Source organism: Sinocyclocheilus anshuiensis, unplaced genomic scaffold (assembly GCF_001515605.1).
Source record: "Sinocyclocheilus anshuiensis isolate Anshui unplaced genomic scaffold, SAMN03320099.WGS_v1.1 scaffold1105, whole genome shotgun sequence".
In the NCBI taxonomy this organism is placed as follows: Eukaryota; Metazoa; Chordata; class Actinopteri; order Cypriniformes; family Cyprinidae; genus Sinocyclocheilus; species Sinocyclocheilus anshuiensis.
In genome coordinates, this window is record NW_015558596.1 from 231,698 (window position 1) to 256,877 (window position 25,180).

Here is a 25,180-nt window from a genome sequence, read left to right on the forward strand (position 1 = left end):
AAATAAATATCTTTACTGGCACTTTTGATCATACTTGCTAAAGTATTCATTTCTTAAAAAATAAAAATAATAAACAATCTTACTGAACCCAAACTTTTGACCTATAATAAAATAAATACCATTATTGTGTACTGACTATTCTCACAAACTCTTATAGGTGACAGTGAACTGGTTCCAGATGCAGCAGGCTCAGACCCAACCTCTGTCAGTCAACTACCAAGCTCTAAGTGAACAGGCCAAAAAGTATGAGCCAGGCCAGCGCTACTCTGAGTTTGTGTGCAGCCTGCCTAAAGAGCGTGTGTGGCTGGAGTCTCTGTCTCAGGACATCACAGCTTCCTCAAAAACGGGGTAAGTCCACACTCAAGTTTCCGTGCGGGCCAGAGAGAGGCTGCATTGTTTGGATCTTCCTCAGGAAGAATGATGAACGAAACCACGGTCGGTGATAGCGTGTTGTTTATCCAGGGTTCTGCTCTCCATAATCGCTGCCCCGTGTAAACTCTGCTTTTCAGCTTGACCTCTGAATCGCACCCACGTACAAACATACTGGCCAGTCAGTGCTATCACCTTTGTTTACAGTGCATTCAAATCTCACGCTTTCCTGTTGAGTAACCCATTTCACAATCAGCAGAGATTTTGCACAGCCTGTTTTGCCTGCGGTATGTTAATAAAGCATGTTTTAACAAGTGTCTTTCCTTTCCAGAATGTCCCTTCATAAGAGGTCTCAGAGCAGCACCCGCTCATCCCATGGGAACCTGTCACAAGGCTCTGTTACTTCAGCGGATAACCACAGCGCAGATGATGTCGAGGGTACCATACAACCCTGCAAGGCCAAGATCACTGAGAGACGATCCAATAGCAGTATAGACATGCAAGGTAAGAGATGTATCTTAGTCGCCAAGGATCTAGTCTGACGACTAAAACTTTATAGGTTTATAATGATCCATTTCTGTGACAGAAAGTGGAATGACAACAATAATAACTGTTTTTTTTAAGCAGATTTCCACTATATCCATTGTTTGGACAAACAGACAGTCCCGCCCTTAACTCACTGTAACTCACATTGAGCCAAAGTTGCTATGTCAGGCTGCTCATGCAGATAGAACAAGCCTTTGGGTGACGTCAGCCTACTCAACCTGCATTTGTTAGACTAGACTCCAAGACATTTATTTTCTCAGCACTTAAATAAGATCCTGAGATGTTTGGCACTACAGTATTAGGCACATATGTCTGGCAAGCTTCAACATCCTGAACAGCTTATTAGTTTTATTGCTTGACGTGTCCACTGTGAACAGAACAGACCGGGCGGGCATACAAACGTAACGCCAGGTCCACGCACTCCGTCTGTGGTGCGTATTTTGTCCGCGCCCATGTTAACGGATCAGAGCGTTCACACTGCATGCGATAGTGCACTCCAGGAGCGGTGCGTCTGCAGCAGTCATGCTGCGATTGTTTCCGCACGGAGTCTATTTCTGCTGTGCTGCATGCGCTGAATTAAAGTGACAGCGCATTATTCGCGGTAAAAATTAACATGATTGACATGGAAATTTAGTAATTACACCATAAATGCATATAATTAAAGTCGACTGTTTCACAGTCAACACATGGCTTTTTGGCTAGATTTAAAACAAGGAAAAGTGCACTTTTAGATAAACAACGCAATAATAGATGGCACTCGTGGTGGTAATTAAACAAAGTTATATTTATTGAGTTTAAACGTGAATGTGTCTATGAAAGATTGTATTACTGTACTGTGATAAAAGAGAATCACAATGCTGAAAAAGCATTTTCAGAAACAACGTTTAGATTTGAAATCAAAATAATGGATAAATGTTGTGTTTGTGATAAACAGCCGCGGATCAGGAGCGGACTGCAAACGCATCCTGTGTGAAAGCAAAATGAGTCTGTGCTGCTTCACGCACTGCAGATGGAGGACGTGTGAACTTGGCGCAACAAATCTAGTTCAAAATCTGAGGCAACGCCACAAAGAGCTCTATGACCAATGCATGGCAAAAAAAATCACTGGACAAGGGATTTTTTTTTTTCCTGCCATATGTCTATTCTAGAGACATTTTGTTACACCTTTACTTAGTGATTATTTTGCCTTATGTCTGTTCTAGAGACATGTTACAGCTTCTTGATAAAGCTCTAATTGGTTTTCTTTTGGAAATATGTTTCAAATTCACAAATTTTGTCCATATCGCACAGCCCTACTCTGAACTGAATGAAACATGCAGACAGACTGATTCTCCCAAACACGCGCAGGATTTTCTCCCTCAGTTTTAGCAATAAAGATTTCCTAGACGAAAGATGAAAGGTAATTCTGAGGTTAATTCTGTGTGTTGTAGTGTTAAGGACGCAGGGCTCCCAGCGGGCCTTGAGCTCAGGCAGTGCTGGTGGAGGGGGGATGTGCAGTGACTCAGAAAGTGCTGGAGGAAGCAGTGAGTCTCGCTCAATGGACTCCCCCACAGCTAGTCCAGGTACTTTTTCTGATGTCATCACATTGTATCTTACAATGCGTTTCACAATATGGGACATGTGTTATATTTTAAATAAAGCATTTCATATAAATCACAAGTACATCTGAAAATAGGTTATTATATCAATTTTTTTTTTTTTTTTTATTCTAGATTATTTTCTATATATTTCAAAATTATTTATTTATTCTATATTATTCATTCATTTTACCTTGTTCTTGACAAACATAGCCTTCTGTACTGGCATTAAACAATATACTACTACTACTGCTGCATTTCATTTTTTTTTTTATTTCCTTGCCAACATTAACAAAAATAAAAATATATATTTTTTCATTAAACAATTTACAACATATAATGTATGATGTGCAGTAATTGCTGGAAATTCTACAGATGTTGTGACAGCTATAAATCATAAATAAACCACAAAACGTCAACTACATCAGCCAGCTAGATATTGTGACATATTTACATCAGCAGAATTGAACAGAATGTGCAAAACAACAATGTTCACAACGTCAAAGAAAAAGCAGGCATAAAAACATGTATGTGATCAACAAATTGTTAGGGCATGAGAGTGTCAGTGGACTCGGCACTGGCCTAATCAGGCAAGTGACAGTTTTGTCAGATGTCCTTAAATGTTTTACTCTGGCCAGTTACATCAGCCATGCTTATTGTCAAGTGCAACATATTTAATCCAAAAAAGAAGTTCCTCTAAAAATATTGCTAGTTTAGGCACGTTTGTAAATTTTGTTTGTAAAGTGGTTGACCTAGTTCTCAGTGGACAGGATGGAGAAGTGCTCTGCATGAAGGAAGTATCTAATGTGTGTTTATGTGTGTGTTTCGTGTTACAGGGGATTTCAAACGCAGGCTTCCCAGAACCCCCTCAACTGGTACCATGTCTTCTGCAGATGACCTGGATGAGAGGGAACCACCTTCCCCATCAGATAATGGTTGGTAGTACAAACTAAATAGGGTGATTGTGAGTGTCTGTGTTCATAGATGTGTGATGACACCACAGGTTTGTGTTTATTACGCAAGTGCTGAATTGCTTGCACCCTTATTTTTGCTTTCAGTGCAGCTGCGCAGATGGGCTCGATGTTGACATTGGCAAAATGTCACAGTTAACAGTTCCTGTCTCCACCAAAAGTGTTACATTTCATTAATAATTGTTGAATGTAAACAAATGTTAAAAGTAGGGAAATACATTTGAGGAACCGGAGAGAAGGTAATGCTTCCTTAAAAGTACTAAAAGAATCATTAATTAAATAGGAATGCAAGCCAGAGTCATGAAAATTCTTTCAGCTCCTATCCCAACTCACATTTAAGACTCCTGATGATCCTTTGGCCACACAGGAACTTTGTTAGTGGGCCAGCAGAGTGTTTTTAGCTATTGAAACACATGTCTTTTCTTGTCTCAGGCCTTGCTGAGATGGTGATGGAAGCGGCCAGTTCTCCCGGCCCTTTCCGTAATGCTCAGATGTCAAAAGCAGCACAAACTCACAAGTTGCGGAAACTGCGAGCGCCTTCCAAATGCAGAGAGTGTGACGGTCTGGTGGTGTTTCACGGGGCTGAATGTGAGGAGGTACATCATCATCATCAACACCCACATTGATTCTGTTCACATTGTTCATTAGAGCCGGTTGTCATATCCTGAACTCTTTTTGCATAGTGCTCTTTGGCCTGTCATAAGAAATGCCTGGAGACTCTTGCCATTCAGTGTGGTCATAAGAAGCTCCAGGGCAGACTGCACCTGTTCGGGATTGACTTCGCCCAAGTAGCTAAGAACAGTCCTGACGGCATCCCCTTCATCATCAAAAAATGCACCTCAGAAATCGAGAGTCGTGCCCTGAACATTAAGGTGAAGAATAAAGATTCAGCTGAAAGGAGTTTGTTTAATTCAATGTTTGTGAGTCATTTTGTGAGTGACACCTACTTTCGGTTCATTTCAAGGGCATTTATCGGGTGAATGGGGCGAAGTCTCGTGTGGAAAAGCTGTGCCAGGCCTTTGAGAACGGAAAGGACTTAGTGGAGCTTTCTGACCTCCACCCACATGACATAAGCAACGTGCTCAAGCTTTACTTGAGACAGGTGTGGTGGGACAAATAATCCCAGTTTCATCATGTCTGTATGAAACTTGACATAATAGAGTGCCACTGTGTCCGCCCACTTTTTGGTTTCAGTATTTTTCAAAATAGTAATTATTTCTTTGTTATTGAGTTATAAGCCATGAACCAAAGCAACCAGCTACGAGGTGAATCACAACATTGCAAACTTTGATTTGAAGCAAAAAATGTTTTTGAAAATCTTATATATTAGACAAAGGTGTGTACTTAACAGCTTTAACAATCCCATGAAGCATTGCGAACGACATAATCAAAACAATGGATAAATATAAAACTATTGATTTAAAGATGTTGAGGTAACACTTTACAATAAGGTTCATTAGTTAACAGTAGTTAACTGTATTAGTTAACATGATCTAAGCATGAACAATAATTCTACAGCAGTTACTGAACTTTCAGCATTTACTAATACATTATTAAAATCAAAAGTTGTATTTGTTAACATTAGTTAATGCACTGTGAACTAACATGAACAAAGAATGAATAACTGTATTTTCATTCACTAACATTAACAAAGATTAATAAATACTGTAACAAATGTATTGCACAGTGTTCGTTCATGTTAGTTAATACATTAACTAAGGTTAACAAATGACACCATATTGTAAAGCGTTATCGATGTTGATTGTGTATAGAAACAATATATTTTACATGTATTGCAAAATATATATATATACACTAATATTTAAGTAGTTTGACAGCGCATGTAAAATGACTATTCCGTCATTCGCAGTGCTTCATGGGAGTGGACAGGTACTAAAGTGTTCTTTTGGTGCTATTTGCTTGTTGTGATTCTCTGTTTGGTGAGATTATATCACCAAATAACAGCTTATAGTAGGTCTGTCTTTAAGAGTTTTGTAAGTTAAAAATCAGTTCCTTACGGAGAAAATGAATAAGATTTTTCCTGCCAAAACCCAACTGTTGCACTCTATAGGGTTCATTTAGAAAAAAAAATATATTTTTAAAAATACATTTTTGCTGATTTGACATTGTCTAAAAAAACAAATTCAATTGTCTTTCAGTTGCCAGAGCCATTGATTCTATATCGGTATTATAATGATATCATCGGGCTGGCAAAAGAGACTCAGCACATGGGCGAGACTGACTCGACTACAGAGAAATCACCAGGAGAGCAGCTGTGCCTCAGTATTGACCTTAAAAGAGTCCTCTTCAAAATCAGAGACCTCCTTCGCCAGCTTCCAGCGGGCCACTACAAAACCCTGCAGTTCCTCATCACCCATCTGCACAGGTAAACAAAAGCGTGTTTTAAAAGCTCATTTAGCAAAGAAGCAGGAATCCGTTATTGGGATCTGTTTTTCTTTGCTTGTTGCTTGATGTCCTTAAATGCGTTTAGTGAGAGTGAAATATAATTTATCACTTAAACACTTTACTGTTCATTGTTCTACAGCGTGTCAGAGCAGGCTGAAGAGAACAAGATGACCACTAGTAACCTGGGTATCATCTTCGGTCCGACACTCATCAAGCCCAGGCAATTGGAGGCAGAAGTGTCGCTGTCCTCTCTGGTTGACTACCCCCACCAGGCCCGCATGGTGGACCTGCTCATTAGGCACCACCAGATGATCTTTGATGTCCCCCTCAGCCCTGTGTCTCCCACCAGTCCGACAGCACCACAGCCAGCACTCAGCCGTCACTCCAGATCGCTCCTGGATATCAAAGAGGTGAGATGGGCCAGAGATTGCAAGCTAGACTTTTTTAAGGAAATATTAGTTTATGATTTCTGATCTGTTTATTCTTCATAGAGTGCAAAAGCCTACAAGAGACACTCGTCTGTGATTACCTCTGCACAGCTGATGGAAGAAGTGAAGGAGATGAAGACAGGGGATGATAAAGTGCAAACACCTGGTCAGTATGATTGTTTCTACTCATCTTTGGTTTTAAAGTCAACGTGAAAGAATAAATCATGTTTTTCATCTGAAAGTGAAAGTTTATCCACAGAAAATTAACGTATTTGTTTTGAAAACATTATCGGGTAATTTTGATGTTGTTTTGTAAAAAAAATAAAATAAAAAAATGTAGGTTTTTATAAATGTGGACTGTTTTGAGTAGTCATTAGTTATAAGTTTGAAGGAAGTTCATTAAGGCATGGTTTCACAGACAGGGCTTAGGTTAAGCCAGGATTAGGCCATAGTTCAGTTAGGACATTTAAATATATTTTATAAACGTGCCTTAGAGAAAACATTACTGGTGTGCATCTTGAGACAAATCAACAGTAATAACATTCTTTTAAGATATGTCAGTGTAAGTTTCCTACAGAACAGAATAGGGATGTTCATTTCGGTTATTTTTCCTAACCGACAACCGACGCTCGTTAACCGATTATTAACCGTTAACCGACAAGATTATTTTAAATTAGAATTGAATTAAATTAGAAAGTATAAGTGTCTGTGACCCGTTAAAAATACTAACATTATTTTACATCCGAAAAATGCAGCAACGGAACAGAACATGAGGATTCACATGCATCACATCACGCACCTGCAGCGCTTCTGCAAGCGGAGAAAAACATCATAAAGCTAGGCTATATATAAATAATAATAATGTAATAATATATTAATGTAATAATAAAATAATAATAATAATAATAAATAAGCCTATACCAGAAATATATTTGTACTTAAATAATAAATTAAGAAAACAAAAGAAAAACTGTGCATCAAGTAGCCTAGTATGCAGAGTTTCGGTTCATTTTTGTGCTGCACGAAAGGAAACAGACGGCAGAAAGCGGCATCCTATTTTTCTTTAGGCTTATTTTACAAAAGCACAAAGATTTGTTTTTATTGTGAATGTACACAAATAAAAGCAAACCTTTTACAATTCCGATTATCTTTATGGCTAAAAGGATAGTTGCTTCCGCTGTTAGAAGGAAAAAATTCAAGTGATTGCGCCGGCACCGCATGCGCGCACACAGTTAAACTTTGCTACCTTGACAATGCAGCCTGTTCATTATCATCCACGAGACGAGACACGAGACTGGGTTCACGAGAACGAGACGAGACGAGATTTTTAGACGTTTTTAAAGAAATCCTCAATGATGAAATATATTGGGAAAATAGTATTTTATTCAACTGAAAAACACAAAACGCAAAAAATGTAGGTGCATTTTGAAATCAACTTGTAGCCTACTTTGTGAAATTAAACTTCTATTTTAATGAATTATATGCAGCAATAAACAACATGTAAACTAGAGCTGCACGATTTTGGCTAAATTGAGAAGCATGTTTTTTTTGTATATAAATTGGAGATCACGATTCTCTCACGATTCTGAAGAAAAAAAGATTAGAAAACTAAACAAAATAACATAATTTACTAGTGGTTCTGACAAAATGTTCATTGCTTAAGTCTTTTTAAAAATACATATTCATTTTAACAAAATTATAATAAATAAATAAAAATCAATGAAGGAGTCAGTAGCTGCGTTTCCATCCACCTATTTTTATGGAATATCGCATAAAAAACGCCAAGATGCGCATAAATTCTAAAAATGCGCATAAAAAACTTGAGTAGGATAAACTTTTTATCCGATAAGAGAAAATGCACATAAACTACGATGGAAACACATTTACCGAATAAATTCCTCCAAGCGCATTGAAAAAGTCACGTGACTGTGCGCTATGAGACGGGATAACTTGACTAGCAGCGGGCCGATCTCGTTCACAGCATCTATATGTTGTTTTGGTCGTTCTGAAATGCCTGAGCAAAGTCTGTCATCATAGAAAACTAAACAAAATAACATAATGTACTAGTGGTTCTGACAAAATGTTCATTGCTTAAGTCTTTTTTTTTTAAATATTCATTTAAACAAAATGTAAAAAAAAATTTTTAATGAAGGAGTCAGTGTCTCAATTCATAAAGACCTGTTTCACAATTGGAATTTCCTGAATGAATGATTCAATGACAAATACTTTTTTTAAACGAGCAGTTGTCGCCACCTCCTCGAGGAAGAGTATAAGTGTTACAATACATACGAGTGTTAAAGGGGTCATATGATGCTGCTAAAACGAACATTATTTTGTGTGTTTGGTGTAATGAAATGTGTTAATGCGGTTTAAGGTTAAAAAAACACATTATTTTCCACATACTGTACATTATTGTTTCTCCTCTATACCCCGCGAGACTGGGTTCATGAGAACGAGACAAGACGAGATTTTTAGACCTTTTAAAGAAATCCTCAATGATGAAATATATAGGGAAAAATTGTCTTTTATTCAACTGAAAAACAAAATGCAAAAAATGTAGGTGCATTTTGAAATCAACTTGTACTTTATGAAATTAAACTTCTATTTTAATTAATTATATGCAGCAATAAACAACATGTAAACTAGAGCTGCACGATTCTGGATAAATTGAGAATCATGTTTTTTTAATATATAAATTGGAGATCACGATTCTGAAGAAAAAAAGATTAGAAAACTAAACAAAATAACAATGTACTAGTGGTTCTGACAAAATTACTTTTTACAAAAAAAAAAATTTAATTAAATGGAGGCAGTGTCTCAGTTCATAAAGACCTGTTTCACAATTAGTATCTCCTGAATGAATGATTCAGACAAATACTTTTTTTAAACGGGCAGTTGTCGCCACCTCCTGGCGGACCTACTGTAGAGAATAAGTGTTTATACCCAAACTATAAACTTTTATCCCAGAACTTATGTTATTTAAAAGTCTGTAACACAGAAATAATGATGTGTGGTTGAAAAGATTGTTTGTGTTGCTCTTTTTGGATCAGCAGCAGCATGAATTATTCATTAACATGGGCAGCTACAAAACGTGCTTCTCACGCTCCACTGACGCTCGCGATCTAATAGACATAGCTGAATCGTTGTCATTCAGGAATAAGATTGCGTGGGTGTCTGAATCGAGATCGCGATCTTTAAACAATTAATCGTGCAGCTCTAATGTAAACAGTGCAAATTGTTTTGCGAGGATATCGTCACGTTCTCGCGAGACACATCGGATCTCGTACCACGAGATCTCGTCACATCCCTAATATTCATTTTTACTTGTACATGTTAAAGAAATAAAAATTAAACTGTATAGCCACTAGATGTCTGCATAGCGTTTTATATAAAAATATATATGGGCTGTAATATCTAGGTGGTGAAACAAGACACAATTTTTAATAGTTTCAAATAGTTTTACTATAGTTTTTATTAGTTTTAATTTTAACGTCATAGTTAAATAAAAGCATTCAGGAATAAGATTGCGTGGTATTCTCGTACCACGAGATCTCGTCACATCCCTACTAGCTATGTTTACAGTGTTTATTATAATGTTTGTAAACATTTTGTGTTGACATTAGACCTTTTTCTGAATGAAATAATAAAATGCGACTTAGACGCGACTTGTGTTTTTTTTTTGTCTAAAAAACGCAATTTTTTTATATACGCGTAGCGTATTTTAACCATGCAGCAAACCTTTTTAAATATTTTGATCTTTGATCGTTTAACTGATTGTATTAATCGGTCAAAAATTCTTACGGTCGGTTAACGGTTAACCGGTTAAAATGAACATCCCTAGAACAGAACAGACATGCATTTTAGTCTGGGACTAGGCTTAAGCCTCTGTGTTAATTCTCAGATGATATGTTCTTATAAATTTCATATAAAGATTTTCTTGTATCAGTGTTTTTTCTGTAGTTTATGTAAAATTTGAAATTTCAAAGAACTTCTGAATTTTTTTAATTAATAAAAATGTGTAATGTAGTAATAAAGTTTTGAAAAAAATTTCAAGTTTTGACTGTTTTATAAGGTTTTGTTCCACTGGGTCAAAACTGACCTGGAAATGCAAAAAAATTATGCATATTTTGAATGCATTAGGTTATCGAGAGTCATTTTTTGATGTCTCTTTTGAGTTAATAATTTGTATAAATTAAATTCAAAAGTATTTTTCTCTTCAGCAGGTGAGGGCTCAGATGTCAATGGGGTTGGCTCAGCTCTGCAGAAATCCACATCTGTGTTCAGCCAGCCGAGTGCCAGCAGCCGAGGGGTGCAACTACGTCCTCAGCGCTCCAAGCCAGTGTCTCGACCCATCAGCATGCCTGTGGAGAGACTGCTCAACGAGCATAACAGTCGCAACACAGAGGAGAGTGAACACTCGCCGGCCGCCATTCAGGAGACCACCGAACCGGAGAAGCCTTCAACACCACGCCTCACCAGCTACTACAGGAACCCATTCATCGACACTCAGACGCTGAGGAGGACCTGGGACAGACAGTACAGGCATTATGATGTGACGCCCAGAACTGCAATGATAGTGGCCAACCTGCCATCCTCTGGTGTGCCAAAACCGGCAGAGATTAGCGTTGTACCCCAAAGCAGCGCCAATAGAAAAGATGCTACAAGCCAGTCCGGAGGGGCTCCAATATCCTTCCGAGCGCCACGGACACTAAAACCCCCTCCTGGAACGTTCTATAGGCCTCCATCAGTAAGCCAAATCAGGACATTTGACTCGCTGGCAAAAACCGTTTCGACAGCAACAACCACTACCACAGGAGCTGTATATACAACAGCCATTACCATATTTACAACAGCGGCCACATCAACAGTTACGGCAGTCTCCACAGCAGTCACGACTCCCCCAACCACACCAACAACATCAGTGACTATCGCTCTAACGGCCAAGCAGACTTTTACAGGAGGAGCAGAGGAAGGACTGTCAGAGAACGACTCAATCAGCCCCGTCACTCTCTCTCCGCCTCAGTCTCCAAGCTCCAGTGCAGAGGAGCTCAGCCCTACCGACTCCAAACCCCTCTATCAGAGGCGCAATCGCCATATGCAGGAGCTAGAACAAAGAGAGGCCCATTTTGTTTAAAAACCTGGACGGATCTGTTGCGGATTTTATCACGCTTGGTATAGTATCCTATATGTGACATTCAGAAAGTGACTGATTCCTCCACATTCCTCCACAGTCTAGTAGATCCGTCTACGGCTTTATATGTATGTATTTGTATGTAAGCTGTCTTTTTTTGTGCCATACTGTATATATGAAAGTTGTTTTAAAATCCCTTTGAGAAAGGGCAAACATATTAGGAGAGAGGTGAAACATCTCCATGAAATTTTCTGGATAGCTGTTTGTTAATGTCTCTTTAAGCTACGGTTTGAGCATATCAGCAGAGGTCCAAAACATTTGTGACATTCGCTTATCCATAAGTGAGCACTCTTTTATGTTCTTTTCGGATATTGTTTCTGAACGTTCATGCCAAATGTGTCTTATTCTTATTATCTCCTTCACTGTGATAAGATGAGGTTTCAAGAGACACTTCTATATCAGTAAATAATCAGCTATATTAATGTTATTAAAGTTAAAAGTTCTGTGTAATAATTGTATAAACTCAACAGGAATGTGTATAGTATTGTCTGTAAATTTATGCCCATTGCTCATTTTGATGCACATGCTAAGTCTAACTGTTTAACATGCATTCAGTGCTGTGGCACCGCATGATCACTGCCCTCGCATGATGTAATACAGTTGCTGCTGGCTGTTATATTTGTTTTATAGCTTGTCTCTTGGAAACACTCCTGCTTATGTGTGTTTTAGGCTGTGTAAGTGCATCTGTTTCTGTTTTATTTCAGAGTTATATAAGCATTTGTTTACACATAACCTGCTGCCATAAGCATACATCTATACCAACAATTCTTGAAGACAAGCAAAATGTTTGCAGATTAAATATTTAGTTAAAACTATTTTCTTCTTATTTTTTTTCTTCTATGTTTTGTCTTTTCGCATGTACACGTGGATTAAAGGGGTCATATGATATTGCTAAAAAGAACATTATTTTGTGTATTTGGTGTAATGAAATGTGTTTATGCGGTTTAAGGTAAAAAAAACACATTATTTTCCACATACTGTACATTATTATTTCTCCTCTATGCCCCGCCTTTCTGAAACACGTAGATTTTTACAAAGCTCATCGGTCTGAAAAGCAAGGTGTGCTCTGATTGGCCAGCTATCCAGTGCGTTGTGATTGGCCGAATACCTCAAGCGTGTGACGGAAATGTTACGCCACTTACCATATAGTGAGGCCTTGTCCCGGCCGGAGCGATGAGACAAAAACATTAAAACCCATTATAAACGAGGCATTTTTTGCATCCGGTGGGGACACAATTACAGATTATAATGATTTATACTGTCTTTTTACACGTTTCATCGCGCCGCGTAAACATAAAACCATGTCTGCATTTGTGATCGTGTGATCGATAATGTGACCATTATCTCTAGTCTTTCAGCATCCCTCCACCACCCCGACTCCTCACCTTCAGCCCGTTCCTACCCCAGCACGGGGAGGAACACTCGGGGGGGAGCGCTCTGGGTCCGGGCTTAGACCCGAGCTCGGACCCCTCTCCCCGGACGGGGGGAGTACCCCGGGCTCGAGAGTAATGACCGAGCTCGGAGCCCTCTCCCCGGACAGCACGCCAAATACGCATAACCTTTACTCTGTTCATTATATGTAAGTGTGAACTCGTGAAATGTCCAGAATACATAATATAACAACACACATCCTCAATATCCCTTAATGCCTTGCCAATCTCCCACATGTATGTAAATAAACAGTAGCCATGTCAGACTGGAGGGCTTTGCTGATGCCAATGTTAACCCTGCAGATTAAGGCAATCAGATTAGTTGAGTCAGTCAGGAGCAGTAAATTCGGTTTTTGCATTTCTGCGGCTATCATGGACTGTAATTATGTACATTTCTGTGTGAATGTTAAGGAACTCATATTTTTTCAGCACTGAGGTAAGTATACCATTTGATTTAAGGGTAACACTAGATTAGGGAACACTGTTCCCAATGTTGTTTCCAACATTGATAATAATAAATGTTTCTTGAGTGCAAAATCAGCATATTAGACTGATTTCTGAAGGATCATGTGACACTGAGGACTGGATTAATGGCTGCTGAAAATTCAGATTTGCCAATTCAGGAATAAATTACATTTTAAAATCTATTAAAATAGAAAACAGTTATTTTACACTGTAATATTATTTTTCACAATTTTACTGTTTTTACTGTATTTTTGATCAAATAAATGCAACTTTGGTGAGAATAAGAGACTTTCAAAAACATAAAAAAATCCCCAAAATGAACAGTACTGTTCATCCATGAAGGGTTAATATATATGCATGTTATACCTAAAATCATGGTATGTTTTTAATTATTTCGTATTCATGTAACTATGAAGATCAAGAGTTTGTGCAATATGTATGTCACTCTGTAAGATTATACATTTGCATCTGAACCTGAACTGAAAGAGCGTTAATCAGTGTTTGTGTTAAAAGATTACTGTGGAAAATTAGACGTCTAACAGACATAATAACAGCCCTGTCTGTGACTGCTGTGCTGTTTTGGTCTTGCTGTAGTAATCATTGCTGTGGCTCAAAATAGTTCAGTGGTTCAATGCTAGCCTCATATTTTCCTGTAAAGATTTGTGACACAATTTCACATGACTAACAAACAAAGTCTCCAAGCTACATTTCTCTAAAACAGCTGTTTTCATTAATGAAGACTGGCTGTCTGAAATCTGATTACATGGCCACATGTGTAAAGCTCTAAAGAATTATCTGTCACTTGAAATTCTGTACACAAGTTCTGCGACTTTTCTTTCAGTTTGATTGTGAGTGTGAGGTATGTGATGTGTTGGCAGGTCTGTTGCAGCTTGTTGACCCCATACAAGGGGTTAAGTTGGAGCCATGAACACCAGCAGCCAGACCCGTCTGCTGCTCTGGAAGAACTGGACACTCCGCAAGAGACAAAAGGTACAATTAACCGATTCACTGGGAAACAAAACAATCATCATAATGGGCTGTAGTTTCTAAACCCTCAAAACAGTTTATATTTAGAGCACTCTGTTTATATCATGTGATACAAACCTCAGAAATGTGGTTCCATGTGCAGGATTTAGGCAATGAGGTGTGACATATACTGTACCACACAAGACCAAATATACTGTAAGACTCTGAAGCTGAAAAGAGAGTGTTCAAAAAGTGTATTTTCAAACCATTTGTGTGATTCTCTTATTTGTTTAACATTAGGACAACACGTTACAATATGGTTTAATTCTAGGGATGATACATTGATATATTGGTACCAAATCAAAAAATTATTTTTTTGGTGATGTTATTTTTTTTATTTATTTTTTTATTTTTTTATCAGCTGATATTGGATATTTAAGTTTACATTTGACCTATTTTTCCAGTTAGGCTACCTGGCCATCATCTAACATTCATTTTATCTCTCAAGTTAATATTTTAAATCATAATTTACATTGTTATTATGTGTGTGTGTGTGTGTGTGTGTGTGTGTGTGTGTGTTTGTAGAGATCAACATTATTATGTACAGTATGACATCAGTAGATATTAATTTATATATTAAAATTAATAACTAAATATCAAATTGTCATAGTGTACATTATAATGTTGATGCTTAAATTCAAGTGTACTTTAGTTTTCAGTGTTTTCAAATTATTTAGACAACACAATATAGTTTTGTAATGTTGCCTATTTATCAGTTCTTGGTCATAACATGAAAATAATTACAATATTGTCCAAAATTTTAGTGTTGCTATTGTGCATCCCTATTCAATTCTTTAAGATTAATGCATTATAACAAGGAACAACAATTTATTACAGCATTTACCAATCTAGGCCCTTATAGACTAAGAAATGTTTTGGCATTTCTGTGTTAATTATTAAAAAAGCTGCTTATTTTAAGACATTCAGTTAATTAACAGAAACTGAGAGTGTTGATAAAATAATAAATCATATAAATTAATACAATAATTATTAAGAAGGGGACAAAAGAAATATGATTTCGGTTTACATCTTGATTGTATTTGTTTCTGGCATTTTAATTTTTGAGTAGTGTTAGATTGGTGTAGTATATTTATTTGTACAACTTGAAATGTTAAAAATATGTTAACATTTATAGAAATCCACAGTAAACTACATTCATAAATGCTGTAAAAAAGTACTGTTTACTGGTAGTTCATGATATTGTACGCAACTTGAACTTTGTTGTAAAATGTTGTTTTCAACATTGCTACAATCCTACGTTCAGATTTGACATGTTTCTGAACATACCATTATCTTGTCATGTTTACACAGATTCGCTTCCTGGTTGAGATTCTGTGGCCTGTGTTTTTATTCATCGGACTTGTGTGGCTACGAAGAGTCAATCCCCTGTATCGCCAACATGAATGTAAGAATACACAATACAGTACAGTTACTTTTGGTTGTACAATTTCACACTCTCAGCCAAATATTGATAATGGTATTCAGGAAAACATCACAGCTTGAAAGTTCATTAGCATCTGTGTGCAGTGCCTGAGGACTTACTCATCATATCTGTAAATGCAGGTCATTTTCCCAGCAAGGCTATGCCCTCAGCGGGAATCCTGCCTTGGTTTCAAGGAATTTTCTGCAATGCTAATAACCCATGTTTTCGCCATCAAACTCGAGGAGAGTTGCCTGGGGTCGTTTCCAACTACCACAACTCCATGTGAGTCAGATGCTCCTTCACATCTCACATCTCAAATCTGGAAAATGTTCCTATCTTGCACATTTCGTGTTGTAGGTGTCCAGAGATAGACCACTGACACAATTCAGTTTGGAGGAAAAATGACTCTTCCAGTGCAGAGGAGTAACAACAGCTCGATAACTAACAGTTGGGAGTGTAAATTTAGTCTTATCCCAATAGATAGATTTTTCTATTCATATTCATACCATAAAATGTTGGGAGATGTTTGTTTTTTAATGGACTAAGTTAGCTCCAATCCAAGTTCCAGTTTATTGTTGTAACTCATTTCTTTCTGCCCTCCTTAGACTGGCACGATTTTACCAAGATTCACAGGAGCTGCTGTTGAACGACACTGAGTTCCATCAGCTCGGCCGTCTGTGGCATGAAGCCACCATCATGAACAACTTCATGGAGATGCTGCGCACCAATCCTGCGCTGGTGGCAGGTATGTTGGGCAGGGGGAGCGTCTGCTCTCTGGCCCATTAACCCGGCCCTCAGAGGAACTGATGGGACCACTTTAATGGATCTGAATGATGGATGGCGAGAGTGGGCATTTCCTCTCTTGTACTTCCACTACCCTCATACTTGTTTTCTTTTTCCTGCTCTCTCTAATGGGCCGATGACTAGTCCTTAGTGTGAGGGCGAACCCAAATCTCTCTTTATATATGGAGTGAATTTTTAGGAAAATGTCCAGTGATTGTGATTTTTCCAAATAGGGCGCATTCTGAGATCAACATATTTTATTTGTCCTTTCAAATATAGTGAGTTACATAAAATCAGAGGGAAATGATTTCTCATGTCATACCAAACCTGTATGACTTCCTACTGTGGAACATGAGGTGAAATTTAGTTAAATATCCTGGCTGCTCTTTTTAATATAATCACACTACCATTCAAAAGTTTGGGGTCAGTAAGATTTTTTTATTTGTTTATTTTTAGTGTTTTTGGAAGTCTCATATACTCAACAAGGCTGCATGTATTTGATCAAAAACACAATAAAAAGAGCAATATTGTAAAATATTAAAATAACTGTTTTCTGTTGTAATATATTTTAAAATGTAATGTATTCCTGTGATGGCAAAGCTGTTTTTTTTTCACAGCCATTAATCAGCCGCAGTTTTCACCGTCACATGATCCTTCAGAAATGATTCTGATTTGCTGCTCAAATTTTTTTTTTTTTCAAAAAAATATTAAACATTTGTGATGCTTAATGTTTTTGTGGAAACTGTAAAACATTTTTCAGGATTCTTTAATAAATACAAAGTACAAAATAAAATACAAAGTTGAAAAGAACAGCATTTATTTGAAATCTTGTGTAACAACGTAAAAGACTATTTTTTATCAATTAATGTGGCTAAACCAAACCAAACCAAAAAAAAAACAAAACAAAAAGTCTTACTGACCACAAACTTTTGACAGGAGTATTGATAGAAATGTTCTAGGACCATTAGATTTTGATTCAGGGACATGTCCTACGTCATCACGTCATCATTTACATCTTTTAAATGTCACGTGATAAAATTTTCAAAATATTTCTTATGTTGTTAACTAAAGTGAAAGCCCTGTAGTTTATTTCTGAACACCGTTGGTTAGTTGAATCTTTCAGCACTTTCTCCACACACAACTCCCATGTTGAGACCTTTCAGCACAGAGTACTGTTGAGCGACAAAGCTTTCAATGAAGAATTCAGTGATCAAGTGATCCATTCAAGCACTTTGTCAGCACAGTTTGTCCTCTAAATGAATATATGTCAAAATCATTATACACGCTGGTCAGTGCACTGCTGCAGTGTTAAGAATGCTTCATTTAAGGAGGAGTGGAATGCATTCTTCCATTGTGGCCATGTATCTAGGCCACATAAAAGGGAATATTTGTATTTGTTTACTTGCATCTCAAGTAAAGACTTTTAAGGATTTAGTTTAATAAAGCATTTTTTATTATTTGAAATAAATCTTTTCTACCGTTTGTGCAACAAACTTGGCAACCATGTGACTTAGACTTACACCTAACCAATAAAAACATAGCAACTAAAACAGAGGCGAGTTTAGCACAGACACTCACATTTTCGTACATTTTCAATGTAAAAATTGAGTTAACATTACTGACAGACAGTATGATGCTATTTTTTTATTTCATGTACTCATACTGACAGCCTTACAGTACACTGTTGTTTAAAATCACCATATATCATATATTTCCCTCAGTGTCCTTTACTTTGTGCCATCAGGTAAAGGACTAAAAGTAGAGCACATTCTGAAGGATGACGAGGGTCTAACGTCATTCCTGCTGCGGGACGCTGGGCTTTCAGAGGCGGTGGTGTATGATCTTACAAATGCACAAGTGCGGGTGGAGCAAGTACGTTATGGCGAATTTTGCTTTATAGGCTACTTCTTTTAAAAAAAAACAAATGAGCTTGCTTCTCTTTTGAGACATTTGTTTTCATAAATGCTTTAACAGCTTCCACTGCAAGCAGAATCCTGTCACACAGTCACATCCTCAAATACTCCTATGGGGATTTACTAGATGTTTCCAGCCAAATCTAGTGGGTTCATGTGGTGTTAAAAGTCACTAGGAGACCTTCCTGAGTTTGTATGTGAGTGTCTTCGTGACGTACGTCTTCTTTTGTTTCACGCTAGCCTCTCACACACAGACTGATTTATGGTGTACACTCTTAAAAATAAAGGTGCTTCACGATGCCATAGAAGAACCTTTTTGTCTAAATGGTTCCATAAAGAACTTTTAACATCTGAAGAACCTTTCTGTTTCACAAATGGTTCTTTGTGGTGAAAGAAGTTTCTTCAGATTATAAAAAGATAAGCAAGAGATGGTTCTTTAAAGAACCTTTGACTGAATGGTTCTTTGTGGAACCAAAAATGTTCTTCTATGGCATCGCTTGAAGAACCTTTTGAAGCACCTTTATTTTTAAGAGTGTAGCCCATTGTCTCATTGATTCAAGCACTCTTAAGTAGGCTGCTGTGATCCTACACTTTCCTAAGTGCATGTCAGTGTATTGCGACACACAAAATAAATCATGTATAGAGATATTTCCGAATGTCTGTATTTGAAAGATTTCTACAATACAAATTTAAGTCTGACTTTGATAAGTCAGGACAAATCTTATACCAGGGATCCTCAAATCTGGCCCATGAGAACCACTTTCCTGCAGAGTTTCCTGCTAATCAATGTCTTCAGGATCATTGGAAAATCACAGGTAGGTGAGTTTGATCAGGGTTGGAGCTAAACTCTGCAGCGCATTGGCCCTCCAGGGCAAGATTTGAGGAACTCTGTCTTATACCATCTAAAGATTTATTTCTTATTTCTGTAAGAACAAGCTGAGACAGTTGTGTTTTTTAAACACATATGAGATAATATCCTTTTTTTTTTCTTCCAGACAGCAATGGGATTAACACTCTCAGAAATAAAGGTACAACAGTTGTCACTGGGGCGGTACCTTTTCAAAAGGTACATATTTGTACCTAAAGGGTCCATTTTGGTACCTTAAAGGTACATATTAGTACTTAAAGTGTACATATTAGAACCTAATAGGTACAAAAGTGTACCTTTTGTAAAGGTACCGCCCCAGTGACAACTTTTGTACCTTTATTTCTGAGAGTGAAACATAGAGCAAATAAAAATATAAAAAATATAATAATTAAGTCTGAGAAAAAAATACCCCAGTAATCTCATATATGTCCTTTAGAGTGTCAAAAACTTATAGCAATGTTTTACATTGTGCTCAGATTTGCCAAGGTAACAAACTTTGCGATCAAAAGTCAAAAAGATTTTTCAAATTATTCTAAAACATGGACATGCTGAATGAACTTTGTCTTTATCAACAATCATCTCTTGTGTTTCCAGTTTGCATATGGAATCCCGGATCTGACTCTGAAAGAGATCGCCTGCAGTCAGGCTCTTCTGGAGCGATTCCTCATCTTCCCCAGCCATGGAGGGCTGTACGGGGTCCGCAATGCCATGTGTGCCCTTTCTCAGCAAGGACTGCAGAACATCGAGGACGTGCTGTATGCCAACATAGACTTCTTCAAGCTCTTACGACTGGTCAGTCATGACGCTTTTTCTTTACACGCACTACTTAGCACAGTTATACTGATGTTTAGAGGACTGAGATGTTATTCAGTCCCAAAATATGACCAAGTGTAATGCCTCAAAAGGCTACTTTCAAATTTAAATGGATTGAAAATTTTGTGTACAGTAAATGCAATAAATACAACTTTGCAGTGCTGACTGAATAAAACTTGAATAATGTACACTACCATTCAAAAGTCTGGTGGTCAGGAAGTTATTTATTTATTATATTCAGCAAGAACCTATTAAATTGATCAAATAACAGTAAGGATATTTGCGATGTTACAAAATATTTCTATTTCAAATAAATGCTGTTCTTTTGAATTTTCTGTTAGCCAAAGAATCCTGAAAAAAAGTGTCCCGGTTTTGTTCTGATCAAATAAATGCAACCTTGGTACAAAAAAAAAAAAGAGAGACTTATTTCTTTAAAAAAATCTCCCAAACGTTTGAATGGTTGTGTATATTTTATACTATTTAAATGTATAAATATAATATGATTTAGAAGTTATCAAATTAAAGTTATTATGTAAATATAATAGATTTATATTAGCTTATCTGAAACTTAAATGTGAGTCCAATAACCATAAACATTCACTGTTTCCCTCATTCATTTTAAAACATTTTACTAGTAAATTTTGTTGCAGAGAAAGTTCCAAAAAAAAAAAATTTTTCATACAGATTGGAAATATTTAGCTTAGAGTCAACAGTAATTAACTATCGCCAGTGCTCTCCTCTATAGTACAGGAGCTGTATGAATGTCAGGTGACCGTGATTTCACCAAGTAAAACATGTTCCTGGATCAACATCCTTGTTGATCCTGGAACAACATTCCTATCAACCAATCATCGTTTTCAGGAAATATCTGTTTTAGGCTTACGATCAGGGTTAGGTGCTTCTACACCCTTGTTAATCAGCTATCATTTCACACTGTTTTTAGGAATAAATTATGGGTAAGGTTAGGTTTAGGGGTAGGGATTGGGTTAAGTCTACTTTTGGACAGTTATGTTGATCCAGGATCAACAAAATATGTTGATCCAGGAACATGTCTTACTTGGCAAAATCACGGCGACCATGAATGTCACATGATGTGTCACATGCTTGGAATTATGGAAAAGCTGTTCTAAACACATCATAAGAGTTCGCAGGTGGTGCACTAAATTAAGAATGTGGATCATGAGCCAGACCTACTTTCCTGTTAGATTTTAGAAGGCCTATGAATACCGCTGAAACAACACTACTTATCAGCTTTCTCTTTCTAAGTCTCTCTCTCTGTCTCTGTGAGGTTTACCTAGGGTTAGACTGAAGCAGATGGTAGTGTTAGCATGATGACACACTGCATGGCCTCATTTACTAATGGGATTAAGGAAGACACACCCTCTGGTGATGAGAACGGCTGTGGAAGCAGTTGCTGTTCTTTACGCAGTTTTTCTCTCTCTCGTGATGATGTTTAAGTTTCGGGAAAAAGTTGTTGCTCATCTTGCATCACATACTTGTGTCTTAGACACCAAATCACTGTGCAATGATTAAACACAGTCATTACATTAGCTTTCATCTGCTTCATAATGCTTTGAAGTCAACATGGGACTCTGATCGCACTGTAAGATACTGTATCTTACTTTTGTAATAGTTCAGAATGAATCAGGATAATCAATGAGAAAACATTTAAGGTTGGAGTTTATTCTTTGGGTGTTTGATTGGATGGTGAAAAGTGGACCTTATGTACCACAATAAATCAAGAATATTGCTCAGATAGCTTTTTGGCTTTTGCTTAACATGATCAAATTGCCCATACAGCCTGTAGTGGTGTCAGTAGAAAGTAATGTCAGAGAAGAGCAAGTTATTATATTATATATATTTTTCTCTCTTCGGAGTAACATGTACCAATTAGTCATTTGCATTAAAAAGGAACATCTTTTCTCTTTTATCATAGGTAATTGTTATTAAGCAATAAACAATAAATCATTAAATAAATAATCTAATAATAAATCAACATCCAGTAAACCAATGACTACATTAATGCAAATGAATGGCCTTTTGTAAAATGTACTTTAAAAACGTTTTTCTAAGGCACAGATATTCAAACCCTTTAAATGTTCAGGGCCCTGTGTAGTTTAGAAATTGTGTTTAGCATCCATTTGCAAAAGAAATTAATATTTTTGTCCAGCAAGGATACATTAAGTTGATCAAGAGTAAAGACATTTAGAATGTCACAAAAGATTTCTTATGCACGTTTATTCATCAAAAATCCCAAAACAAAATCAGTTAAAAAAATAAAAATAAAAATAAACAGCACAACTGATATAGATAAATAAAAATAAATAAAGAAACAAAATAAATAATAATAATAATAATAATAATAATCATTCAAATAGAAAATATTTTAAATTGCAATAATATTTTACAATATTTCTATTTTTTTGTTATTTTGATCAAATAAATAAATGCAGCCTTGGTGAGCATAAGAGACTTCTTTCAAAAACATTAAATAAATCATACTAACCTTTTAACAGTGGTGTATATATACTGTATTTTAATTTGACATTCAAGACAATCATAATGTAAAGGTATTAAAAATGTTTAGAATTATGTACTCAAATTAATTAAATCATCATTTGGCTACATTCTATTTCTTCTCGCATTGTACACATTTGTGATTGTTAATACATTTCACATAAGGTTAATGTAAACTCAAACGTCTCTTTTTCTTTCTGTGATCAGTTGCCCATGGTGCTGGATAACCACACGCCCGGGATAGACCTGCAGTTCTGGGGTCGAGTGCTTTCTGCATTGTCTGACAAGCTTCAGGAGGTATGGCTGCTTGAGAAAGCTCAGTTCCTCTCTCCCGTTTAAGACCCTTATTTTAGCATCCAGGAAGCTCCTCACTTCCCCTCAGCTCTTCAGAAAGCTCCAAGAGAGATGGTAGGAAAGTGTGTGTCTTTCGGATCATTTTTGTCTATCACGTCATAACCTCAGTTTCTTTATTAAATCACCATAACCTCATTCTGTGTGCTTTATGAGGACAGAAAGTGTTTATATGACCAGTTCATGTGTGTACATCAGCATTGGGCATAACCCTGTTTGTTTTCTTTATTTTACAAAAGCACAATGTTTTTGATATTGCGGGTGCATACAAATAAAAATAGACCTTTTACATTTTCTAATTATGTACTAATCTTATATGTACAATTAAAAATGACGGAACAGTTAAAGTTCTTTTCACTGTTATCAGGAAAAAATACAAGTGATCATTCAAGTTGCTGTTTTGATACTTATGTCATTTTTCAGTCAATATTAAATTACTGAATGAACTATGAGTTTCACTTTGTAGTGTATTTTTTTTAGGTTTGATAACTTGAAAAGGAAAGGTAAACTTGAAAGTAACTTGAAAGTAAAGTAATTAGTAATCTGATTACTTTTTAAATGCAGTAATCAATAATGTAATAAAAATGCAATTTTAAAGTAGTAATTAGTCAGTTGTAGTGGATTACTTTTTGAGTAACTTACCCAACAACACTGGTGTACATGCATGTGTAGGCCTATCATCACTCCTGTTCCACAAATATATCAAAAGCGCATTCCACTGAGGTCACATCCTGTAGGTGGAGTACATTTCTTTCCCTTTTACTCGGGTGACAGAAAGCCTGGCCAACTAATGCTACCACCCATCACTAAATCCATCTGCACTCAGAATGAATGTGTATGAATGGGAGGTATGAGGTAAAGTGGTAGATTAGTGGAGGTTGTGCAATGACTTATTCCTCACGCTGAAACCATATTGAAATCTTCATGTTTTCACTTACACTTATCTTGACCTGGTTTGACTTATTTTGGCTCTCATGGTGCACATTAAAGTTTATGACCCACAAGTGCTGGATCTCAAATCCACCCCGATAATCGGCTGGCCTCGTATTTTGACACAGAACAGTGTTTGCTAAGCTTCGTGGTTCAGTCTGGAGATGAATATGAGTGTAACAGCTGTGAGGATATTTGCCCCTCACAGGAATCCACCCTGATGCATTTCCAGAGATACAAAATGTTATTAATTGTCTTTTTATATTGCTGTAAAAAAATGTGTTTAATTAACCCAAAAAATGAATAATCTGTCATCATTTACTCACTACATGATTACCCTGATGTTGTTCCAAACCTGCATGATTGTATTTGTTCTGTGGAGCACAAAAGAAGATATTTTGAAGAATGTTGTCTGGTTTTGTCCATACAGTGAAAGTCAATGGGGTTTAAAACAACATTGGACATTGAATGGACCAAAAAAAACCCAAATATTTTTTTTGTGTGTTTATTTCTATAGAGTGTTTACCATTTGATCATGCACCTTATTTTTACCCCCTAGATGTCAAATTCAGCCAAAGGTTTATTTAGGGATATCCTCTTCAAGTAGATGCGTCTTTAGGTTGCCACGCGTATTGACAATAGTTTCTGGCAGATAAAACATGTTAACCTGGATTGAGTGGTTCAGATGAGGCTGGTCAACCAATTTGGCAACATAAGTGGCTGCCCAGGACACAACTCTTGCCTTAATGTGCAGGGCTGTTTTCATTTGCTACACAGTTCACTTACTTCCATTTGATAACTGCACTAGTATTGTAAAACATTAATTACGGTATAAACAATGAATAGGTACACTACCATTTAAAATTTTGGAGACTGGAATTTTTTTTTTACGTTTTTGAAAGTTTCACCAAGGCTGCATTTATTAGATCAAAAATACAGTAAAACAGTAAGATTGTATATATATATATATATATATATATATACATATACATATACATATATATACACACACACACACACACACATATATATATACATATATATATACATACATATACATATACATACACACATACACATACACATACATATACACATATATACATATACACATATACATACATATATACATATATATATACACACATATATATATATATATACACACATATA

General features: G+C 36.6%; 2 protein-coding genes across 5 annotated transcripts in view; both read left to right on the plus strand.

Moving 5' to 3' along the window:
* The window catches only part of LOC107680050 (rho GTPase-activating protein 29), a 62,991-nt gene extending 51,264 nt beyond the window's left edge, over positions 1-11,727 (plus strand). For 3 of the 4 annotated variants that reach the window (XM_016475809.1, XM_016475811.1, XM_016475812.1), the window contains 11 exons: positions 158-348; positions 701-873; positions 2,346-2,477; positions 3,329-3,427; positions 3,896-4,059; positions 4,147-4,335; positions 4,428-4,565; positions 5,623-5,849; positions 6,009-6,279; positions 6,361-6,463; positions 10,518-11,727. In XM_016475809.1, coding sequence (XP_016331295.1) covers positions 158-348; positions 701-873; positions 2,346-2,477; positions 3,329-3,427; positions 3,896-4,059; positions 4,147-4,335; positions 4,428-4,565; positions 5,623-5,849; positions 6,009-6,279; positions 6,361-6,463; positions 10,518-11,431 — 2,601 coding nt within the window. In that variant the 3' untranslated portion in view covers positions 11,432-11,727. The remainder of the gene's footprint in view (positions 1-157; positions 349-700; positions 874-2,345; positions 2,478-3,328; positions 3,428-3,895; positions 4,060-4,146; positions 4,336-4,427; positions 4,566-5,622; positions 5,850-6,008; positions 6,280-6,360; positions 6,464-10,517) is intronic. The other variant, XM_016475810.1, reaches the window with a different exon arrangement.
* Positions 11,728-13,225: 1,498 nt separating this feature from the next.
* LOC107680047 (retinal-specific ATP-binding cassette transporter-like) overlaps positions 13,226-25,180 on the plus strand; it is a 44,043-nt gene continuing 32,088 nt past the window's right edge. The window contains 8 exon segments of the mRNA XM_016475806.1: positions 13,226-13,354; positions 14,262-14,373; positions 15,721-15,814; positions 15,973-16,114; positions 16,438-16,577; positions 18,360-18,487; positions 19,991-20,188; positions 22,934-23,023. Of these exon segments, the coding sequence (XP_016331292.1) occupies positions 14,308-14,373; positions 15,721-15,814; positions 15,973-16,114; positions 16,438-16,577; positions 18,360-18,487; positions 19,991-20,188; positions 22,934-23,023 (858 nt within the window). The 5' untranslated portion in view covers positions 13,226-13,354; positions 14,262-14,307.